Raw genomic sequence first — 18865 nt, 5'->3', positions numbered from 1 at the left:
GGAAGTAAGTAAGTAAGGGAAACTTGCTTTGATTCGTTCCACCTCCTTCCTCCCCCTGAGGCTACCGGCGCTGCTCCATAACCCCCCTCCCCCCCCCCCCCGCGATCCTACATCTCCCCCACCGAGCACCGAAATAACATCCCTTACCCCGATTTGACATCAGCACCGCACCAACACACAGGACATGCCGGTGCCCGAAGATCCTCCCTCTTGGCTGTGCTGGGCTGGGCGGATCTGAGAATCCCGGAGAGAGCGAGACCAGAAGGCCTTGAGCATGCGCAAATGCTCAAGGCCCAGTCCAGCCCAGCACAGGCAAGAGGGAGGATCTTCGAGCACGGTAACAAATCGGGGTAAGGGATGTTATTTTGGTGCTCGGGGGGGGAGATGTAGGATCATTGGGGGGGACATGAGCGGGGGGGATGCCGGATCGTGGGGTTGGCGCTTGTAAATCGAGTCAAACTTGGTTTCCGAGGTGCCGATTTTGCGAATGTTTTGCTCGTCTTTCAAAACACTCGTAACCGAGGTTTGACTGTACTAAAAAATAATAAAATGTTCATTTAAACTATTTAGATACCACTTATAGCCAGCCTTAGGTGGTTTACAATCAGGTACTCAAGCATTTTTTCCCTGTGTCCAGACGGGCCTCACACTATCTAATGCAGTGTTTCTCAATTTGGTCCTGGAGTCCCCCCCCCTTGTCAGTCAGGTTTTCAAGATATCTACAATGAATATGCATCAACTTGATTTGCATACACTGCCTCCATTATATGCAAATTTCTTGAATGCATATTCATTGTGGATACCCTGAAAACCTGACTGGCAAGGGGGGGGGGTTCTCCAGGACCGAGTTGAGAAACACTGATCTAATGGACCTGGGGCAATGGGGGATTAGGCAACTTGTCCGGGGTCACAAGGAGCAACCTGGGATTTGAACCCACAACCTCATGGTGCTGAGGCTGTAGCTCTAACCACTGCGCCACACACTCCCCATAATGAGAACATAGCTTAAGAATAGCTTTACTGGGTTAGACCAATGGTCCATCTAGCCCAGAATCTTGTTTCTAACAGTGGCCTATCCAGGTCCAAGTACCCGGCAAGATCCCAAGGAGAAAAACAGATTTTATGCTGCTTGTCCTAGGAATAAGCAGTGGATTTCCCCAAGCCATTTCAATAATGGCCTATGGACTTCTCTTTAAGGAAATTATTGAAACCTTTTTAAACCCCGTTAAGCTGATTTCACACATTCTCTGGCAACAAATTCCAGATTTTAATTGCATGTGTGAAGAAATATTTTCTCCAGTTTATTTTAAATCTGCTACTTAGTAGCTTCATCGCATACCCCCTAGTCCTAATACTTTGAAAGAGTAAAGAAGCGATTCACATCTTCCCTTTCCACTCCACTCAGTATTTTATAGACCTCTAACATATCTCCCTTGAGCTGCCTCTTCTCCAAGCTGAAGAGCCCTAGTCATTTTAGCCTTTCCTCAAAGAGAAATCGTTCCCATCCCTTTATATCATTTTGGTTGCCCTTCTCTGTACCTTTTCTACATCTTTTTTGAGATACGGTGACCAGCACTGCACCTAGTATTTGAGGCGTGGCGATACCATAGAGCAGGGGTGTCATAAAGTCCCTCCTCGAGGGCCGCAATCCAGTCGGGTTTTCAGGATTTCCCCAATGAATGTGCATGGAGATCTATTAGCATACAATGAAAGCAGTGCATGCAAATTCATTGGGGAAATCCTGAAACCCAACTGGACTGCGGCACTCCAGGAGGGGACTTTGACACCCCTGTTCTATTTGCTTCCCACTTTAACTGAGGGTTTCAACAATGGACATTTAGATCCTTTTCCTGGGCGATGACTTCTAACGTGAAACACTGCATTCATGTTCTGCTCATCTCATGATATTCCCAATTTGGCTGCATGTTTTAGAATCCAGGGGAGTTTCCTCTCTGATGGATGTAGCAGGACACAGGGTAGGTCTACGCCCTAAGGCCACCTACCCTGGAAGCGTGAGAATGGCCAGTGCTGCAGACACAAGGATGAAAGGTGACGTTTCTAAGTTCAGACACAACCAGGGCGGACAAAATCAATGATTTAAAAAATAAAAATAAAAAAAAATTTAATTAGATTTTGTAATTTAAATTGGATTTTTTTTTTGGTTTTTTTTTTAAATCTATCTAAAGATAATTTTCTATTTAATCATACAGTATGGTCCAAAAGTTATTCGTCACAAAATAAGGATTAGTTTTTAATTAAGCAGCATGAGCCTGCATATTCATGCAATGTTTAAATTTTTTAAGAAATAGATACCATTAATCCATTTATGTCGTCACAGACATGATTTAAATCAAGCCTTTCTGACTAGTAATTTAAATCAAATCCGCCCTGGACAGAACCAACGTTCACGGGTAACATTCAAAGAATTGCTGGCAGAACACAGACCTTGAGTATCTGCATTTTTCCTACTCTGTATCTCTCTTATTTTTTCTTTTCTTTTTTTTTTTTTGGGGGGGGGGGAGTTCCACCTGCCTGTCTTTAAGTCTAAACTTAAACTGTACCTATCCATTAAAGCATTCAGGCCACTGGATGCCTGTTACTGTCTGCTTGGATTTGCAGATTTAGCTCTGCGGTGTCGGAAAGTCAGTCTAAGTTTTTCTCTCTCTGGCTCTCTGTACCTTCTGTCTTCTCTTTCCTGTATTAATGAAGTTCCTTTCATTGCTTGTGATTTACTTAATTCCAAACTGCTCTAATAGTTTTCTCTATTAAGGCCAAGTCCATTTTTACTGGGCTTTTTAAAAGAAAGAAATGTAATGGACTGCTAAGGTTACAGAGTGTATCGCAGATCATCTAGAAATGAGCAAAGTTCCAGACATGGGGGAAAAGGAGACGTGACAGACCTATTTCTGACATTAATGGGAATACTCTCGATGGCTACACCACACACTGTCCCTGACCTCGTGCTCCATAAACATCCTCTCGTGTAGGCAGAGATAGTAGAAATGTGTAAAAGAGATATTGCCGAATAGAATAGGCCAAGATGTATTGCTTTCATTCCAGCATCTATTGACGTATACAGTTGAATAAACGGTAGTTTTTAATATAATCTAAAAATACAGCCTAGAGAACACTGTAATAACAGATTGAGTAGCTGCTTCCAATGCCCTTGGACAGCCTCTAAACTTAATCTGCCTGGAGGTTGCACTTAATCAGAATCTGTAGCACGAGATATATTTCAATTTCATTTGATAATGTGCCTTTTGCCACCATCCTTAAAAATTATCAAGACTCTTTAAACCGAGACAAAATACAGAATCGGCCTTTTAATAACGTATCTTAAAATATCGTCCAGCAAAACCCCTGAGAATTAGGGGCTTGGACGATCAAAAAGACAGGTCATCCAAGTGCTGACATTCGAAACGGATTTTAGACGTATCTAAAAATGACAAAGGCCTTTTCAGTGTTGGAGTACGCCCAGAGTAAAAAGGGGCATTTTTGAAGGAGTGGTTAAGGCGGGAGGTAGGCAGGATGTGGGCCAACCCTAGACTTAGTCGTCCTGCAGTGATAATCGAAAAGTTCAACGAGACTTCGTAGACAAAATTCATACGTTGTGACTTAGGTCAGTGGTTCCCAACCCTGTCCTGGAGGACTACCAGGCCAGTCGGGTTTTCAGGCTAGCCCTAATGAATATGCATGGAGCAGATTTGCATACCATTATATCCAGATCTCTCTCATGCATATTCATTAGGGCTAGCCTGAAAACCCGACTGGCCTGGTGGTCCTCCAGGAGAGGGTTGGGAACCACTGACTTAGGCGATTTAAAAACAGGTCTAAGTGCCCAGAAGGTATCCAAAGTGACTAGATAACAACTGTAGGTACAAAGCACAGACTCCCACACTCTCCCCCAGTGATCACGGACCCCTCCCTCCTAACCACCATAAAAATTGGAATAAAAATGTACATAGCTTCCTCCATAACATCAGCACCTGGCATAAGAAAGCCTAGTAGAGCAGCACAGAGGTGGCTTATGTAGTCGGGGGGGGGGGGGGGGGGGGGGGGGGCTAGTGAACCATAGAGAGGAGGATCCAGGCCCATAAGCCACTCTAACCACAACATTCATATGAGCCCACCAAACCCCCCTCTCCAACCCTACTGTACTGCCTTAGAGATGGCACCTGCAGCCATAAGGGCTATTGGGGTGGTAGACATGTGGGTATAGTGGGTTTTGGGGGGGCTCACTATGACCTATAAGGGAGTTGTGGCGAAATGTTTGTCACCCATTTTGTGAACTTACTGGGGTTGGATATTCATCATCGGTCTTTTCATGAATATTTTATTCAATACAGGCACAATTGCTTTTTAATTATTTTTATGTGGTAGCTCACTTATCTTTTCAGCCCGACGGCTACCCAGCCATTTCACTGCTCTCCTCGGGGCTAATACTCTTCAAAATGTCACTCTGCCCTGCGTCAGAAACATGAATTGCATTACAGTATAATTTCGCATTATACTAAACTAAAACTTTAGGTTTGTATACTGCATCTTCTCCGCAATCGTAGAGCTCGGCACGGTTTACAGGGCTAAGATAGAAAGGAACTCCAAAGGAGGGTTAAAGGATTAAGTGTAGAGAAGATATAGAGGGTTTTAGGGTGCCAGAGAGGGGGGGGGAAGTGTTACATTTTTGAGAAAAGCCAAGTTTTCAGATGTTATAACAGACTTCAAGGGAACCTGGAAACACAGTCCGTTATATCCAGAGTCTGTTATATCTAGAGTTGCATTTTTTTAAAACTTATTTAGATCAACTTGAAACAACGTTCAATCGATGAACAACAGTCACTGCACAAGCATATCGGCAACATCACTAGCGAAACTCTGCTAGCCGCGAGTAGCCCGCCGTGGAGCGGTGAACGGCCTTGTCCCTGCAGATAAGGGAGGGAACGTGCGCGGTCACTGATCGTGCGCAGCCCCTTCCCTCCTTCCTACGAATTTATCTCCCTCCCTCCCCCTTACCTTTGCGGCGCATTTTAAGGTTTCAGAGTACTTGTTGAAAGCCACCGGAGCCTACGTGCATCGCGTGCGTGTGTGGGCAGAAGCTTCTCCTCTGACGCAACTTCCGGTTGCATCAGAGGAGAAGCTTCCACACACACACGCATGCAGGCTCCGGCGGCTTTCAACGAGTATTCTGAAACCTTAAAACGTGCAAAGAAGGGGGAGGGAGGGAGATGCACGGAACGCGTGAGGGGTGCCAAAGGGCAGTGAGGTGGCGAGAGGGAAGGGTGGATGTTGCAGGGACAGGGGGGACGGGGTGGTGACAGTGACAGAATTTTTTCCCCGTGTCATTCTCTCATTTGGACTACCCTTTTTTGTGAAGCCATCATGTTTCTACGATTCTATGAAAAAACATGCACTGCCAAGGATAACTTATGCAAATTGTAACCTGGAAACTAGTTGATACAACTAGTAAACTTGTTCTGTAATTATGTCAAATTGTAACATGTCAACTATATAATATATATATATGTTTAATCTTTAAAGCCGTTCTGAGCTCTTTGGAGGACAACGGAATAGAAAACTAATTAAATAAATAAATAAGTGGGAGGCAGGCCTGAGACCCTCCCCTTCCCCTTCCATGCTCCTCCCCTTCCCCTCTCATGCTCCTCCCCCTTGCTTTTAAGCCTTGTGCCACTTACATGAGCCCTTACAGAATACCCTTGCAGGCACTCTGCACATTTACATGCCCAAGTGGCAAATGCTGTTGCCCAGTTACAGAACACAGTAACATAGTAAATGACGGCAGATAAATACCCAAGTGGTCCATCCAGTCTGCCCAACCATACATGCTCCATTAATTAATTTAGCTGAAATGGTCCTTTTTCTTAGATATTTCTGGGCCAGAAACCCAGAGCCCTGCACTGTCGTGAGCTTAGGTTCCATCTACTGGAGGCTCCATCAAAGCTCACTCCAGCCCATCTTAACCATCCCAGCCTTCGAAACCCTCCCCAGCCCGTCCTCTACCGAATGTCCATATATGGGACACAGGCTGTGCAAGTCTTCCCAGTGCTGGCCTTAGTTCCTTCAATGTATATCCATTATTTTCTGATTCGAGATCCTCTGTGTTCATCCCACACTTGTTGGAACTCTGTCACCGTTTTCTTCTCCACCACCTCCCTCAGGAGCGCATTCCTCCTTTTATGTGTGGTGAAAAACTAACTCGCTTGAAAAATTTAAAGCCAAACTTAAAAACTTTCCTCTTTAAAGATGCCTTTACTCTTTAGTATCAGCTTCCGCCTTCTAATCCCTTCATTCTTGTGAAGCTTTGAAACATCTAATACTTCTCTTGAAGCAATTCCCATCCTAATGTTTTTGCCACTCCCTATTTACCGTCCTTTTTTTTTTTTTTATTAATTTTACTTCGATGTATTTTAAATAACCTCTCCCTTTTAAATAACTTTCCTTTTGTTTCATGTACATTAACCTAAATTTGTCTAGGATTTTTAATATTTGATAAAATAGTGCTTTTATTTATTTATTTTAACTGTTCTCTTTATAATCTTTTTATATTGTCCACCGTTTAAAACACTTGTTTTGATAGACAGTATATCAAAAATAAAGAAACCTGAAACAAAGCACATCACCATGCTACACCATTGCTAACTTCACGAAGGGTGGTAGCAGCAGGATTTTATGAGGAAGATTAAGGGAAAGATGGAGTGCGCAAAGTATTTGCAGGTCTGGGAAAAAGCAGCTCGTCCGCCACAGAATTGGGACTGGGAAGACAATTCATCTTTCGGCAGGGCAAGGAGACTAAGAACAAAACGGCGAGAGTCCCAGTCTAAGCCTAGAAAATCTACAAGACTCAAGCTCTTCTGACAAGTAGGATGTGCAAAACTGCACCGTCCCGCTGTGCCATGCAGAGATGCCTGATGCATGGCTGTTACTGCTGCAAAAGGACTTCGGCCAAGAACTGAATCAAGGGCAGTCAAGCCCTTTTTTGGATTTTTGGCCTCATTCTTAATTTCTTTGAATTAGAGAATGACATGTGGACACATTTTTCCTCGTCCCCGCAGGAACTCATTTTCCCATCCTGTCCCGTCGAGTTCTTTTCCTGTCCCTGCCCCATTCCTGCAAGCTCCGTCCTCATCTGCACAAGCCTCAAACAATTTAAAATCATAAGGGTTCGAAGCTTGTGCGCTTAAGGCAGAGCTTACAGGAATAGGACAGAGACAGGGACAAGCGATAGGGACAAAACTCACAGGGATGGAAAGCAGAAACTGACTTCCGGTGGGGACAGGGAAAAATTTGTCCCCGTGTCATTCTCTACACTGCACCACTCTAGAAATCAAAATGTAGTAAAAGTGAGTCAAGTATAGGACAATCCAGCCATTGTGACATCACTGATGAGGTTGGCTCTTATTGGTGGAATGAGGCGCGCCTTTGTCACAATACCTGCTCTGGTTATCAGAGGCTGAAACTTTTCACACTATTTATGTATTCAGTTTTCTATACCAGTGTTCTTCAACCTTTTTACACCAGTGGACCGGCAGAAAAAAAAGAATTATTTTGTGGACCGGCAAACTACTAGGACTAAAATTTAAAAACCCCATTTCCGCCCCATCTCCGCGAGCTCGGTCCCCACAAATCATCTGATCCCATCCACACAAGCCTCAGTTATGATTTTATATTGAATGTATTTTATTAAAGTATAAAAAGAAACAATATTCTGTACAATTGTCATTTTATAAATACAAATAATTCAGAGCAGGATCAACAAAACCCCTGTCTCCCCTCCTCTTCACATATATCCCCTCTACTATCAAGAAAACTGAACAAGCCAAATTATTACAGAATGCTACATAGAAATATCATGCTAACAGAATACTGCAGTCACACATGACAGGAATAGTTTTAGGGGAGTGCAACTAGGGCAACTGCCCCCTGGTCAGAGAGCGCCCTAAGCCAGCTGGAAGCTAAAGAAGCACTGCCTGGGTTTTGCAGTCCCCAGTTATGTCTAACACCAGCTCTAGCAGGATATATATTTCAAATCTGATATATTCTAATCACAAAATAGAAATAAAATTATTTTTTTCTACCTTTTGTCGTCTCTGGTTTCTGCTTTCAATCTTCTTTTCACTCTCTTCCTTCCAGCGTCTGCCCTCTCTGTCTCTTCAATCCAGCATCTGCCCCTTCCATTCACTGTCTGTCCTCTCCCCCTTCCATATGGTATCTGTCTTCTTTCTATGCCCCTCTCCCCTTTCCATCCAGCTTGTGCCCCCTCTCTCCTTTTTACATGATTCATTCCAGCTTCACTGCTCTTCATTTTTATCTCTCCTACACCAGATCTATCATCGTTGTCCCTCTCTGCTTATTTTTCTGCTGACCCCTTCCTATCATCAATCTCTCTACTTTCTCATGCCTGTGTCTCCCCTTCCCCTCCTCTAATCTCTCTGCCAGCTGTTTCCTTCCTTTTTTCATTCTCCCTTCCCTCCTCCTCCTGTCCAGCAGTAACTCTCTTCCCTTCCTCCCCTCCCAGCAGCATCTCTCCTCCCTCTCCAGTAGCAGCTGTCCCTTTTTTCCCTTGCCCTGGAGCTTCCCAGATTCCTATCCCTCCTCCCCTCCCAGAAGCATCTCTCCTTCTCCTTCTCCCTCTCCAGTAGCAGCTGTCCCTTTTTTTCCTTGCCCAGCAGCTTCCCAGATTCCTTTCCCTCCTCCCCTCCCAGAAGCATCTCTCCTTCTCCCTCTCCAGTAGCAGCTGTCCCTTTTTTTCCCCCGCCCAGCAGCTTCCCAGATTCCTTTCCCTCCTCCCCTCCCAGAAGCATCTCTCCTTCTCCCTCTCCAGTAGCAGCTGTCCCTTTTCCCCCCCTGCCCAGCAGCTTCCCAGACTCTGATAGTGGTTTTCTCCCCTCCCAGCAGCTCTTCTTACTTCCCAGCGCAGCGATTCACGAAGGCAGCCTCGGGTCCTTTGTTGGGTCGCGCCGCCTCTGAGGAAAGAGGAAGTTGCATCATCAGAGGCAGCCGCGACTCATCAAAAGCCCCGAGGCTGCCTTCGTGAATCGCTGCGCTGGGAAGTAAAGGAGAGCTGCAGAGAGGGGAGAAAGCCACTGTCGGAGGCTCCCCAAGATCTCTCCGTCCCAGCGCAGACTTCGGATGTTGATCTTGCCGGCCCTGCGCGGACCGGCAGGAAGTTGAAGTCAGTCAGTCTTGCCGGCCCTGTGCGGACTGGCAAAAATTTCCTGCGGACCGACACCGGTCCGCGGACCAGCGGTTGAAGAACTGTGTTCTATACCGTTCTCCCAGGGAGCTCAGAATGGTTTACATTAATTTATTCAGGTACTGAAGCATTTTCCCTGTCTGTCCTGGTGGGCTCACAATCTATCTAATGTACCTGGGGCAATAGGGAGATTAAACTCTTTGTAAGGCTAATATCTTAATGCATTCTGCTTCATTTTTTCAATCAAGTTCCTTAGATTCAACTTGAGGTATTTTATCTGTTCTATGTATTACTTCTTTCCCTGCCATTATATTGTAAATGCTTTCTGTCTTTATCTGTTTTTAAGTGCATTATTCTAATTTGTATTTTAGCTGTATCCCATGTATTAAGCTCACCTTGTTGTGAACTGCCTAGAACTTTTTCGGTATGGCGGTATATAAGAATAAAATTATTATTATTAAATGACAAGGAGCAGCATGGGTTTGAACCCACAACCTTGGAGTGCTGAGGCTGTAGCTTTAACCACTGCGCCACTCTAGAAATCAAAATGTAGCAAAAGTGAGACAAGTGTAGGACAATCAAGCCATTGTGACATCACTGATGAGGATGGCTCTTATTGGTGGAATGAGGCATTATGACATCACAATACCAGCTCTGGCTATCAGAGTCTGAAGCTTTCCACACTATTTATTCAATTTTCTATACTGTTCTCCCAAGTAGAGAATGACATGGGGACAAATTTTTCCTGTCCCTGCCTCATTCCTGCAAGCTCTGTCCTCATCTGCATAAGCCTCAAACACTTTGAAATCATCAGTGTCCGAGGCTTGTGCAGTTAGGGCAGAGTTTACAGGAATGGAGTAAGGTCAGGGACAGTGACAAAACTCACAGGGACGTGACAGGAAAATTGAGTTCCTGCTGGGACGGGGCCAGATTTGTCCCCGTGTCATTCTCTACTTTGAATACTTGCACCATCGTTCTTTCGTAGTAAATGTATAAGCAGGGTATGCAGCGTAGCTAGCAGAAAGCGCCCAGCAAAACGAAGTAAAATGAGATACCGGTTTGCTTGCGTGAACTGCAAATGGGAACTGAAGTTTGACTTTTAAAAAACAACACACTTATTGCTCAGCCCCAGTGTACTGTAACTTTTCAGCGCTGGGATGCGAGAAATCACAATAGGATCGCCTCTGGACCCTTCGTACTAGCATGAGCCTTCCCTAAGCTGCCAGAGAAATCCACAGAAGAGCAAAATAGAAATCTAATCTGTTGCGTCTTCACAGTGTAGCTCTAACTCATCTGAAGGCAATGTTTATGGCACTGGATTCATGGAGTGCAGGACACTGCCAAAGACTCAGGTACAGACCTAATCAATGTATCATGTTCCTTTTTCTCTGCCTGGCAACGCACTCTATGGAACATTTCTCATGAACCTCGGAGGACAATAGTATTTATGCTTTTCCCCGTAAGGTAAAAGGACAGCTAGAGATGCACAGGCAGATCTCGGATACAGCTCCCTCTTGTCAATGATCTGTGTAGACCTCCTACCAGACAAGCCAAAGCTAGACAAGAGAAAGATCTACTAGCTGCTTTGGCTGAGGCTCATTGGTTGAGCTGCTGTCTCTGCACCCAGAGGTTGTGAGATCAAATCCCGGCGCTGCTACTTGTGACCCTGAGCAAGGGTGACCTGGTCGACATCGTATATCTAGATTTTCAGAAGGCTTTCGACAAGGTCCTGCATGAAAAATTGCAAGCCATGGAATCGAGGGCGATATATTCACGTGGATTAAAAACTGGTTGGCGGATAGGAAACAGAGAGGGAGGGGGGGGTAAATGGGCAATACTCAGACTGGAAAAGCGTCACGAGTGGAGTGCCGCAGGGTTCAGTGCTAGGACCCGTGCTCTTCAACATAAACGACCTAGAAATTGGCACAACGAGTGAAGTGATTAAATTTGCGGACGATACAAAGTTATTCGGAGTGGTGACTACACAGAAGGATTACGAAGACCTACGAGACAAACACACTCGCGGAATGGGCCACGAAATGGCAAATGAGGTTCAACGTGGATAAGTGCAAAGTGATGCATGTCGGTATCAAAAATCATATGCACGAATACAGGATGTCCGGTGGTATACTCTGGGAGAGCCCCCGGGAAAGAGATTTGGGAGTACTTGTAGACAATGTGTGGCAGCAGCAGCGGCGGCGAAGAGGGCAAACAGAATGCTAGGAATGATTAAAAAGGGGATTAGAGAATGAAAAGGGGAAAAAAAATCTGTCCCCGTCACTGCACCATCCCTGGCCCAACGTCCCATTCATCGTCTCGTCACCGTCCCCGCAGCATCCATACAAACCTCAGTACTGCAATATTTAGCTTATTCCTTCCTTAGAAATCAAAGTTCTGGCTGCTGAAATGGAGAAAGAGATGTTCATCTGGCAGGGGTTTGTTTATAAATTTTTATCAACACAACTAATATACTACTTTATCCTGAAGCAAAAAAGAAAAAAAAAAAAAGAAATAGATTTTTTTTTTCTACCTTTGTTGTCTGGTTTCTGCTTTCCTCATCTTCTCATTCAATTCCTTCCATCCACTGTCTCTCTTCTCTCTGCGTCTTCCATTTCTTCTATTACTGTGCCCTTTCTCCCCCCCCCTGCAAATTGGTCTGGCACCCATCTTCTTCCCTCCACTCCCCCCTTAGTCTGGCATCTCTGTCTTCTTCCCTGCCAGCATCTTCTCCCCACTCTCTCTTCCCCATTTCCCTTCAGCATCCTTCTCCCCCCCCTGTCTTCCTCATGTGCTTTCAGCGGTCCTTCTCCCCCCTGTCTTCCCCATGTGCTTTCAGCGTCCTTCTCCCCCTCTGTCTTCCCCATGTGCTTTCAGCGTCCTTCTCCCCCCTCTGTCTTCCCCATGTGCTTTCAGCATCCTTCTCCCCCTCTGTCTTCCCCATGTGCTTTCAGTGTCCTTCTCCCCCTCTGTCTTCCCCATGTGCTTTCAGCATCCTTCTCCCCCCCTGTCTTCCTCATGTGCTTTCAGCGTCCTTCTCCCCCCCTCTGTCTTCCCCATGTGCTTTCAGCATCCTTCTCCCCCCCTGTCTTCCCCATGTGCTTTCAGCATCCTTCTACCAACTCTGTCTTCCTCATGTCCTTTCAGCGTCCTTCTCCCAACTCTGTCTTCCCCATGTCCTTTCAGCGTCCTTCTTCCCACTCTGTTTTACCCATTTCCTTTCAGCATCTTTTCCTCTCCACCCCACCTTTCCTCTCTTTCTCCCTCCCTGCCCCTTGCCTTTGTGGCGCTTTCACCCTTCCACCCCCCCCAACTGCAGTGAGAACACCTCTTAGCGAGCGAAGTGAGCGCTGCCAGGTGCCCTGCAAAGCAGACACCATGGCAAACCACCCCCCACTGGCCACTTCATCGATAGCTGTGGTTCGCAAACTTTACGAAACCATGGCTTGAGGGCAACTGGAGGTGTGTGGATGTCGTCGCAACGACATCACATGCATGCATGACATCATCACATCGACACCTGAATCTCGTGCTGCACACTAGTGTGCCACGGCACACCGATGTATAGTTTCACACTTTGTTGCTTGGATATAAACAGTTGGAACACTTCTTTTTCTGGTGTGGATATTACGATGCCTCCTTATCTTGCATTTTTATCTACTGTATCAACTCATATATTTTTGTTAATAGAACCGTGAAGTGAAAAGAGCTTTGTCTGATTTTGTTTCATCTTCTTCAATGAGGAACATTAGTTTAGTTTAGGTCTGATAATTCTTGTGTATTGGGTTGACAGCCTTTATCTAGAGCAGGGGTGTCAAAGTCCCTCCTCGAGGGCCATAATTCAGTTGGGTTTTCAGGATTTCCCCAATGAATTTGCATGAGATTTGCATGCACTGCTTTCATTGTATGCTAATAGATCTCATGCATATTCATTGGGGAAATCCTGAAAACCCGACTGGATTGCGACCCTCGAGGAGGGACTTTGACACCCCTGGTCTAGAGGAAGCTCTGGTTAGTACTAGTCAGTATTTGAAGAGGTGTCATGATCTACAGCTGTTATCAACCTAGCTGCAGAATTCATTAATAACGGCTAGGCCTGACTCTTTGTATTAGCCACGCCAAGAAATAGGGCATTACAGTAATCCAATCTAGCCAGTATCATCCCCTGGGTCAACAATTCAAAAATCATGATATATCATGGATTTCAACCTACGCAAGAGGTGTAATTGAGCATAACCTATTTGAATGGTTAGACCAGCATCCACATTGACCCCTAACGACGACGTATCCTTTTTTACAATCAGCTGGACACCCATCGCATTCAAGCATTCTGGACATAACGTATCTTTATCTTTTCCCACTATTAGCATCTCAGTCTTGCCGACATTTAATTTTAATCCGTGAATTGTCATCCCAATCACAACATTCTTCGTGCACAAATCCAATCTCGTCCCAACTCCTTGACATTGTTTTCATTAAGGAAAGAAAACCAATATATCACCTGCATATAATCTGTAATGCACTCCTACGGTTGCCATGTAAAGATTAAACAACAAAGCCAAAAGGGACAATATCCCTGTGGAACCGGTAGCGAAGTAAAGAGGGGGGGACCGCCTTGGGTGCTGTGTCAGTGGGGGTGCCAGCACCTCCGCCCCACCCTGCCACATCATGCTCGCACCATCCTTCCCCCCCACCCCATACCTCTGTAGATCTTCTCCTGCCTGTTGCTCACGCCAGCCTGGTTCCCCTCTGAATCACTTCCGGGTCACGGGGTCAGGAAGTGACGACAGAGGGAAATCCAACGCTGACACGAGGAGCATGCTGCAGCAGTCACTTGCGCTGGTGAAGGTTTAGAGGTATGGGGCGCAGGGAGAGCGAACGTGTGGAGTGCGGCGGCGGGGAGGAGGCACGGAAGGAGCACCCCCTACCCTTACTATTAGTCGCCACTTTGTGGAACACCTCTCCCTATCAAAACTCTTTTCGAAATCATATTTACATGCCATCTACTATTCCTTCCTCTCCCTTAGAAATCCAAAGTACTTATTTATTGATTGATAGAAACGTAGAAAAATGAAGGCAAGTTACGCCTCTGCTTTTTCATTGTTGACTACCCTTCCTGAATCACTCCAGGCTGAATTGGAACATTAAAAATTCAGGACGTCTTTAAAAAACTCTCTTTACTCTAGCTTTTGAACAAAAGAGTCTCAGAGAACAGCAGGAAGGGCATGAAACCCAGGCCCCGTTTAATGAACACTGCATCTCCTCCTATTCCCCCTCCTGCACCTCCTGATTTCAATCTTTCCAGCCTCTGATGAGGCTCTCAGGGCACACCTAGTTTTTTGGGTTTTTTTGGCAACACGAGGCTTCACCATGAACACTTCCAGTTCTACAGAGGCCAAGGTGCTACACAACCCTTTGGAAAATGCAGGTGTGGCCGGGGCTCAGAAAGGGTGGGAAGCGCTGCAAAAGACATGTACTTAAGAACATAAGAATAGCCTTACTGGCTATTGGTCCATCTAGCTCCGTATCCCGTCTTCACGGAGGCCAATCCAAGTCACAAGTTCCTGGCAAAAACCCAAATAGTAGCAGCATTCCAGAACCCCAAAGAGTAGCAACATTCCATGCGGAATCCCCATAGAGTAGCAACATTCCATGCCACCGATCCAGGACACGCAGTGGCTTCCCCTATATCTGTCTGAACAGCGGACTATGGACTTTTCCTCCAGGAACTTGTCTAAATCTTTTTTTAAAACCAGCTACGCTAACTGCTCTTACCACATCCTCTGGGCAACGCATTCCAGAGCTTAACTCCCAGGGCAGGGGTAGTATTTGAATTTGGCTGCAAATATCGAACCACGCTCAGATTTGTAAAAAGAGACAACCCACAGAAGATGCAGAATCAAACCAAATGGACAGATTTCAATCAATCAGCCGACAACCAAAAGCAAGGGGTTAGTTACCAGGTCCTGCCAGACGTCCAATTTCCATAAACCACCACAAATCATACGTGAAGAGAGAAAGCTTTGAATTTGAGAAATTATTAGGACTTTGATGAAGCAGAGCACTTAATTTCCATGCTGAAGGCAGCGACTGCTGTGGGCATGGAGCATGGTTCAGTTTAAGAGTACACAGAAGAAAAAAAAACCTGCATATTCTGCCAGCACACAAATCAACCACTCCATTAAATGTTAAGTGCATCACATCGATATTTTCTGTGTTATGGACAGGGAATGGTGAAAAGATTTCCAGGTACTGCAATTACTCCTCAGAGACATACAAAGTGCTCCTCATTTAACATTTTGCTAAGCATGGGGTGAGAACCTGAGACACATGTCACTGGCCAGCAAGCCCAGAGACTCCATTTCATCGATTTTTTTTCCTGCCTCTCAAGCTGAAAGCCCTTTCTGCCTAGCAAATGGACCCGCTTTTGCAGACTCGCCTCTCTGTTCTTTGGCAGGTTTCAGGAGAAGTAATCCAGAGATATGTTTCCTATGGTCTCTATCTTGTCTTGATTAGATTCTATAGACAGAGGACAGTTGCTCACATACCACATATTTGTTCAGTGCTGTGTACATCAAGTGGTCTGCTATAAAACCAAGCACACTATAGACCCCCATATACAAGGATATGTATTACAAGCACCCTGAGCCAGTGTCTCACCTGGTCCAGCAGGGAGATACGAGAGAGAGAGAGAGAGAGAAAGAGAGACAAGGTGAGAGGGAAAGGAAAGATATTATGAGCGGGTGGGCAGGGCTGTGGAGTCGGAGTCGGAGGAAATTTCGGGTACCTGGAGTCGGAGTCAGATGTACAAAAAACTGAGGAGTCGGAACATTTATCTACCGACTCCATTTTTGAACTTGGCATACCAATCACGAGCGATTCTTTCAGCTATAGCACCCACTATATACACAGCACAAATGTTGCGAGCAGCTTCTGCGGCCTTAGAACCTTGATTAAAAGCAAAAAGGAAGGTGGTGTCGAAAATGCTCATTTCTCTCAACTTGACATTTCATTTTAACGATCTGAAAATTAACCAGTGCTGTGGAGTCGGAGTCGGAGTCAGAGGAAATTTAGGGTACCTGGAGTTGGAGTTGGAGTCGGAGTCTGAAGTACAAAAAACTGAGGAGTCGGAACATTTATCTACCGACTCCACAGCCCTGCGGGTGGGAATGCCAATGCAACAAGTTGGCTCAGGGTGCCACAGTCCCTTAACATAGAAGCATAGAAACATGACGGCAGATAAAGGCCAAATGGCCCATCCAGTCTGCCCATCCACAGTAACCATTGTCTCTTTCTTTCTCCGAGAGATCCCATGTGCCTATCCCACGCTGTCTCTGTCTCCACCACCTCTTCCGGGAGGCTGTTCCCCTTCATCCGTAAAAAAGTATTTTCTCAGATTACTCCAGAGCCTTTCGCCTCTTAACTTCATCCTATGCCCTCTCATTCCAGAACTTCCTTTCAAATGAGACTCGACTCTTGCGCATTTACATCATATAGGCATTTAAACATCTCTATCCTATCTCCCCTCTCCCGCCTTTCCTCCAAAGTCTGTCCCCATATGCCTTAAGATGAAGACGACACACCATTTTAGTAGCCTTCCTCTGGACCGACTCCATCCTTTTTATCTAATCTAATCTTCTATTTATGCATCACTCATACCTATACAGGCTCAAGGCGACTGTAAAGAGAGGTAAGAGGGGAGAGAAAGAGGAGGGAAGAGAGGGGAGGTGGATAGGTAGGAGGGAGAGGAAAGGGAGAGAGGAGGAAGGGGAAAGGGAGAGAGGAGAGGGTAAAGGAGATTAACTATCGAACAGATGGGTTTTCAGTTTTCTTCCGAAGATGATGTGGCAAGGTTCAGTTCTGGTCCTTTCTGTAAGGCCATTCCAAGTTTTGACTCAGGAAGGTAAGCATGGAGTGGAAAACTCTTTTATAGTGAAGATCTTTAGTGGATGGGAGATTTAGTAGCATCCGGTTGAGGGTTCGGCGGGAAGTAGACCATGCTATTGAGAAAAGCTGGATGAGGTGCGACCTCCAAAATTGTACACAATATTCTTTTTTTTTTCTCCACTCTTTAATGACTGCTACATCATGTATAACAATTCTAAATGGAGATTTCAAAAGCTTTGCCTCCAGCCTCATTTTTGTATACTGCGTTCTCTGATTTCCAGCTCAGAAACAGCTCTCCTACTTCTGGTTGCACCATTTAGCGATTCTGTTGTTGATTGGAGTTTTTATATAGCGATCAGACTTCATGTAGGCGGCGATCGTGTCCAAAGCCTCAACACGGTCAAGAAATGATGTCAGGTTTTGAAACTGCTCAAGGCATTTGGGCTCAAGCATTCGATGCTGATCCAGAACATCATACATAACGAAATCAACAAAGGTAATCTTCTCTCCGGCAAACCACTTCCTTTCGCACAAGAACTTGGAAAACTGCCTCAGTTTTTCAGGAAGTGCGTCAAGATAAGGCCCTTTCAGAATTTCAAAATTGGGATTATAGGCAATGGTTACAAGGCCCATTCGAAAGTCCAGAGCCTGATACAGGACCATATCCACCTTCATGATCTCCTCCTCATTCTCTCCACACAGCTTGTGTTTGCGCCCTATGTAGCGCAGAATGGCATGACTCTGAGTGAGTTTTTTATCACCATCAATTAGATATGTGATATTTGGAAAGTCCAGTCCCAGTTTCTCTTTGTCCTTGAGCCACTCACTTTTGTCATAGTCGGGAGCTTTTCCGCAGGAGTAGCGCTTTTCCTGGTACTTGGTGTCAGTGTATTCCAGCAGCATACGGATGGGATGTGCCAGCCCTCGGATGTCCCAGTAGCCCAGTATCATCGCCATCTTGGCTCAGTTGCGAACGAACTTGCTGGTTGTGGCGTCCGAGGCGAGCGGTACACAATATTCTAAATGAGGTCTCACCAGAGCCTTATACTTCCTTTTTCCTACTGGCCATACCTCTCCCTATGCACCCTAGTATCCTTCTAGCTTTTGCCGTCACCTTTTCGGCCACCTTAAGATCATCACATACAATCCCATCCAAGTTCCACTCCATCACATTAACCCAGAATATCATCGGTGGTTGTCGGAGGGGAGGAAGTTTGTTTTACCGCTGTATGAATCAGTTTGTTTTAGGATGATAATGTAGCTGTGTCATTTAACAGTGGTTCTAAGTTTTTATTTATACAGTTTATGATATCTCGTAGCTGTGTTATTTCTTTGGAGAAAGAAGGTGTGGCCTAGTGGTTAGAGCTGCAGCCTCAGCACCCTGAGGTTGTGGGTTCAAATCCCATACTGCTCCTGGGCAAGTCACTTAATCCTCCATTGTCCCAAGTACGTTAGGTAGATTGTGAGCCCGTTAGGACAGAGAGCGAGAATGCTTGAGGACCTAAATGTTAACTGCTTAGACAACCCTTTAGCGATTTATCAGCAATTCTGCTTTCAAGAAAGATATAGCGGCACTAGAAAAGGTTCAAAGAAGAGCGACCAAGACGGTAAAGGGGATGGAACTCCTCTCGTACGAGGAAAGACTAAAACAGTTACGCTCTTCAGCTTGGAAAAGAGACGGCTGAGGGGAGATAGGATTGAAGTCTACAAAATCCGGAGTGGAGTAGAACGGGTACAAGTGGATCGATTTTTCACTCCGTCAAAAATTACAAA

At 45.5% G+C, this 18865-nt stretch overlaps 2 protein-coding genes across 4 annotated transcripts in view; both read right to left on the bottom strand.

Moving 5' to 3' along the window:
- PEMT (phosphatidylethanolamine N-methyltransferase) overlaps positions 1-18865 on the bottom strand; it is a 156889-nt gene that overhangs the window by 113261 nt on the left and 24763 nt on the right. The window lies entirely within an intron of this gene.
- On the bottom strand, positions 17373-18061 carry LOC117345790 (glutathione S-transferase Mu 5-like). Its single transcript, XM_033914945.1, has one exon. The coding sequence runs from the start codon at positions 18047-18049 to the stop codon at positions 17390-17392; it is 660 nt and encodes a 219-aa protein (XP_033770836.1). The 5' UTR covers positions 18050-18061; the 3' UTR covers positions 17373-17389.

The sequence above is a fragment of the Geotrypetes seraphini genome, chromosome 11 (assembly GCF_902459505.1).
Source record: "Geotrypetes seraphini chromosome 11, aGeoSer1.1, whole genome shotgun sequence".
Lineage (NCBI taxonomy): Eukaryota > Metazoa > Chordata > Amphibia > Gymnophiona > Dermophiidae > Geotrypetes > Geotrypetes seraphini.
Note: the sequence above shows the minus strand (reverse complement) of the source record. Positions and strands in the feature narration are given on the sequence as shown.

What these genes read in the sequence shown, in the direction of transcription:
- LOC117345790 (XM_033914945.1), bottom strand. Translation starts at nt 18,049, where the DNA reads ATGGCGATGATACTGGGCTACTGGGACATCCGAGGGCTGGCACATCCC.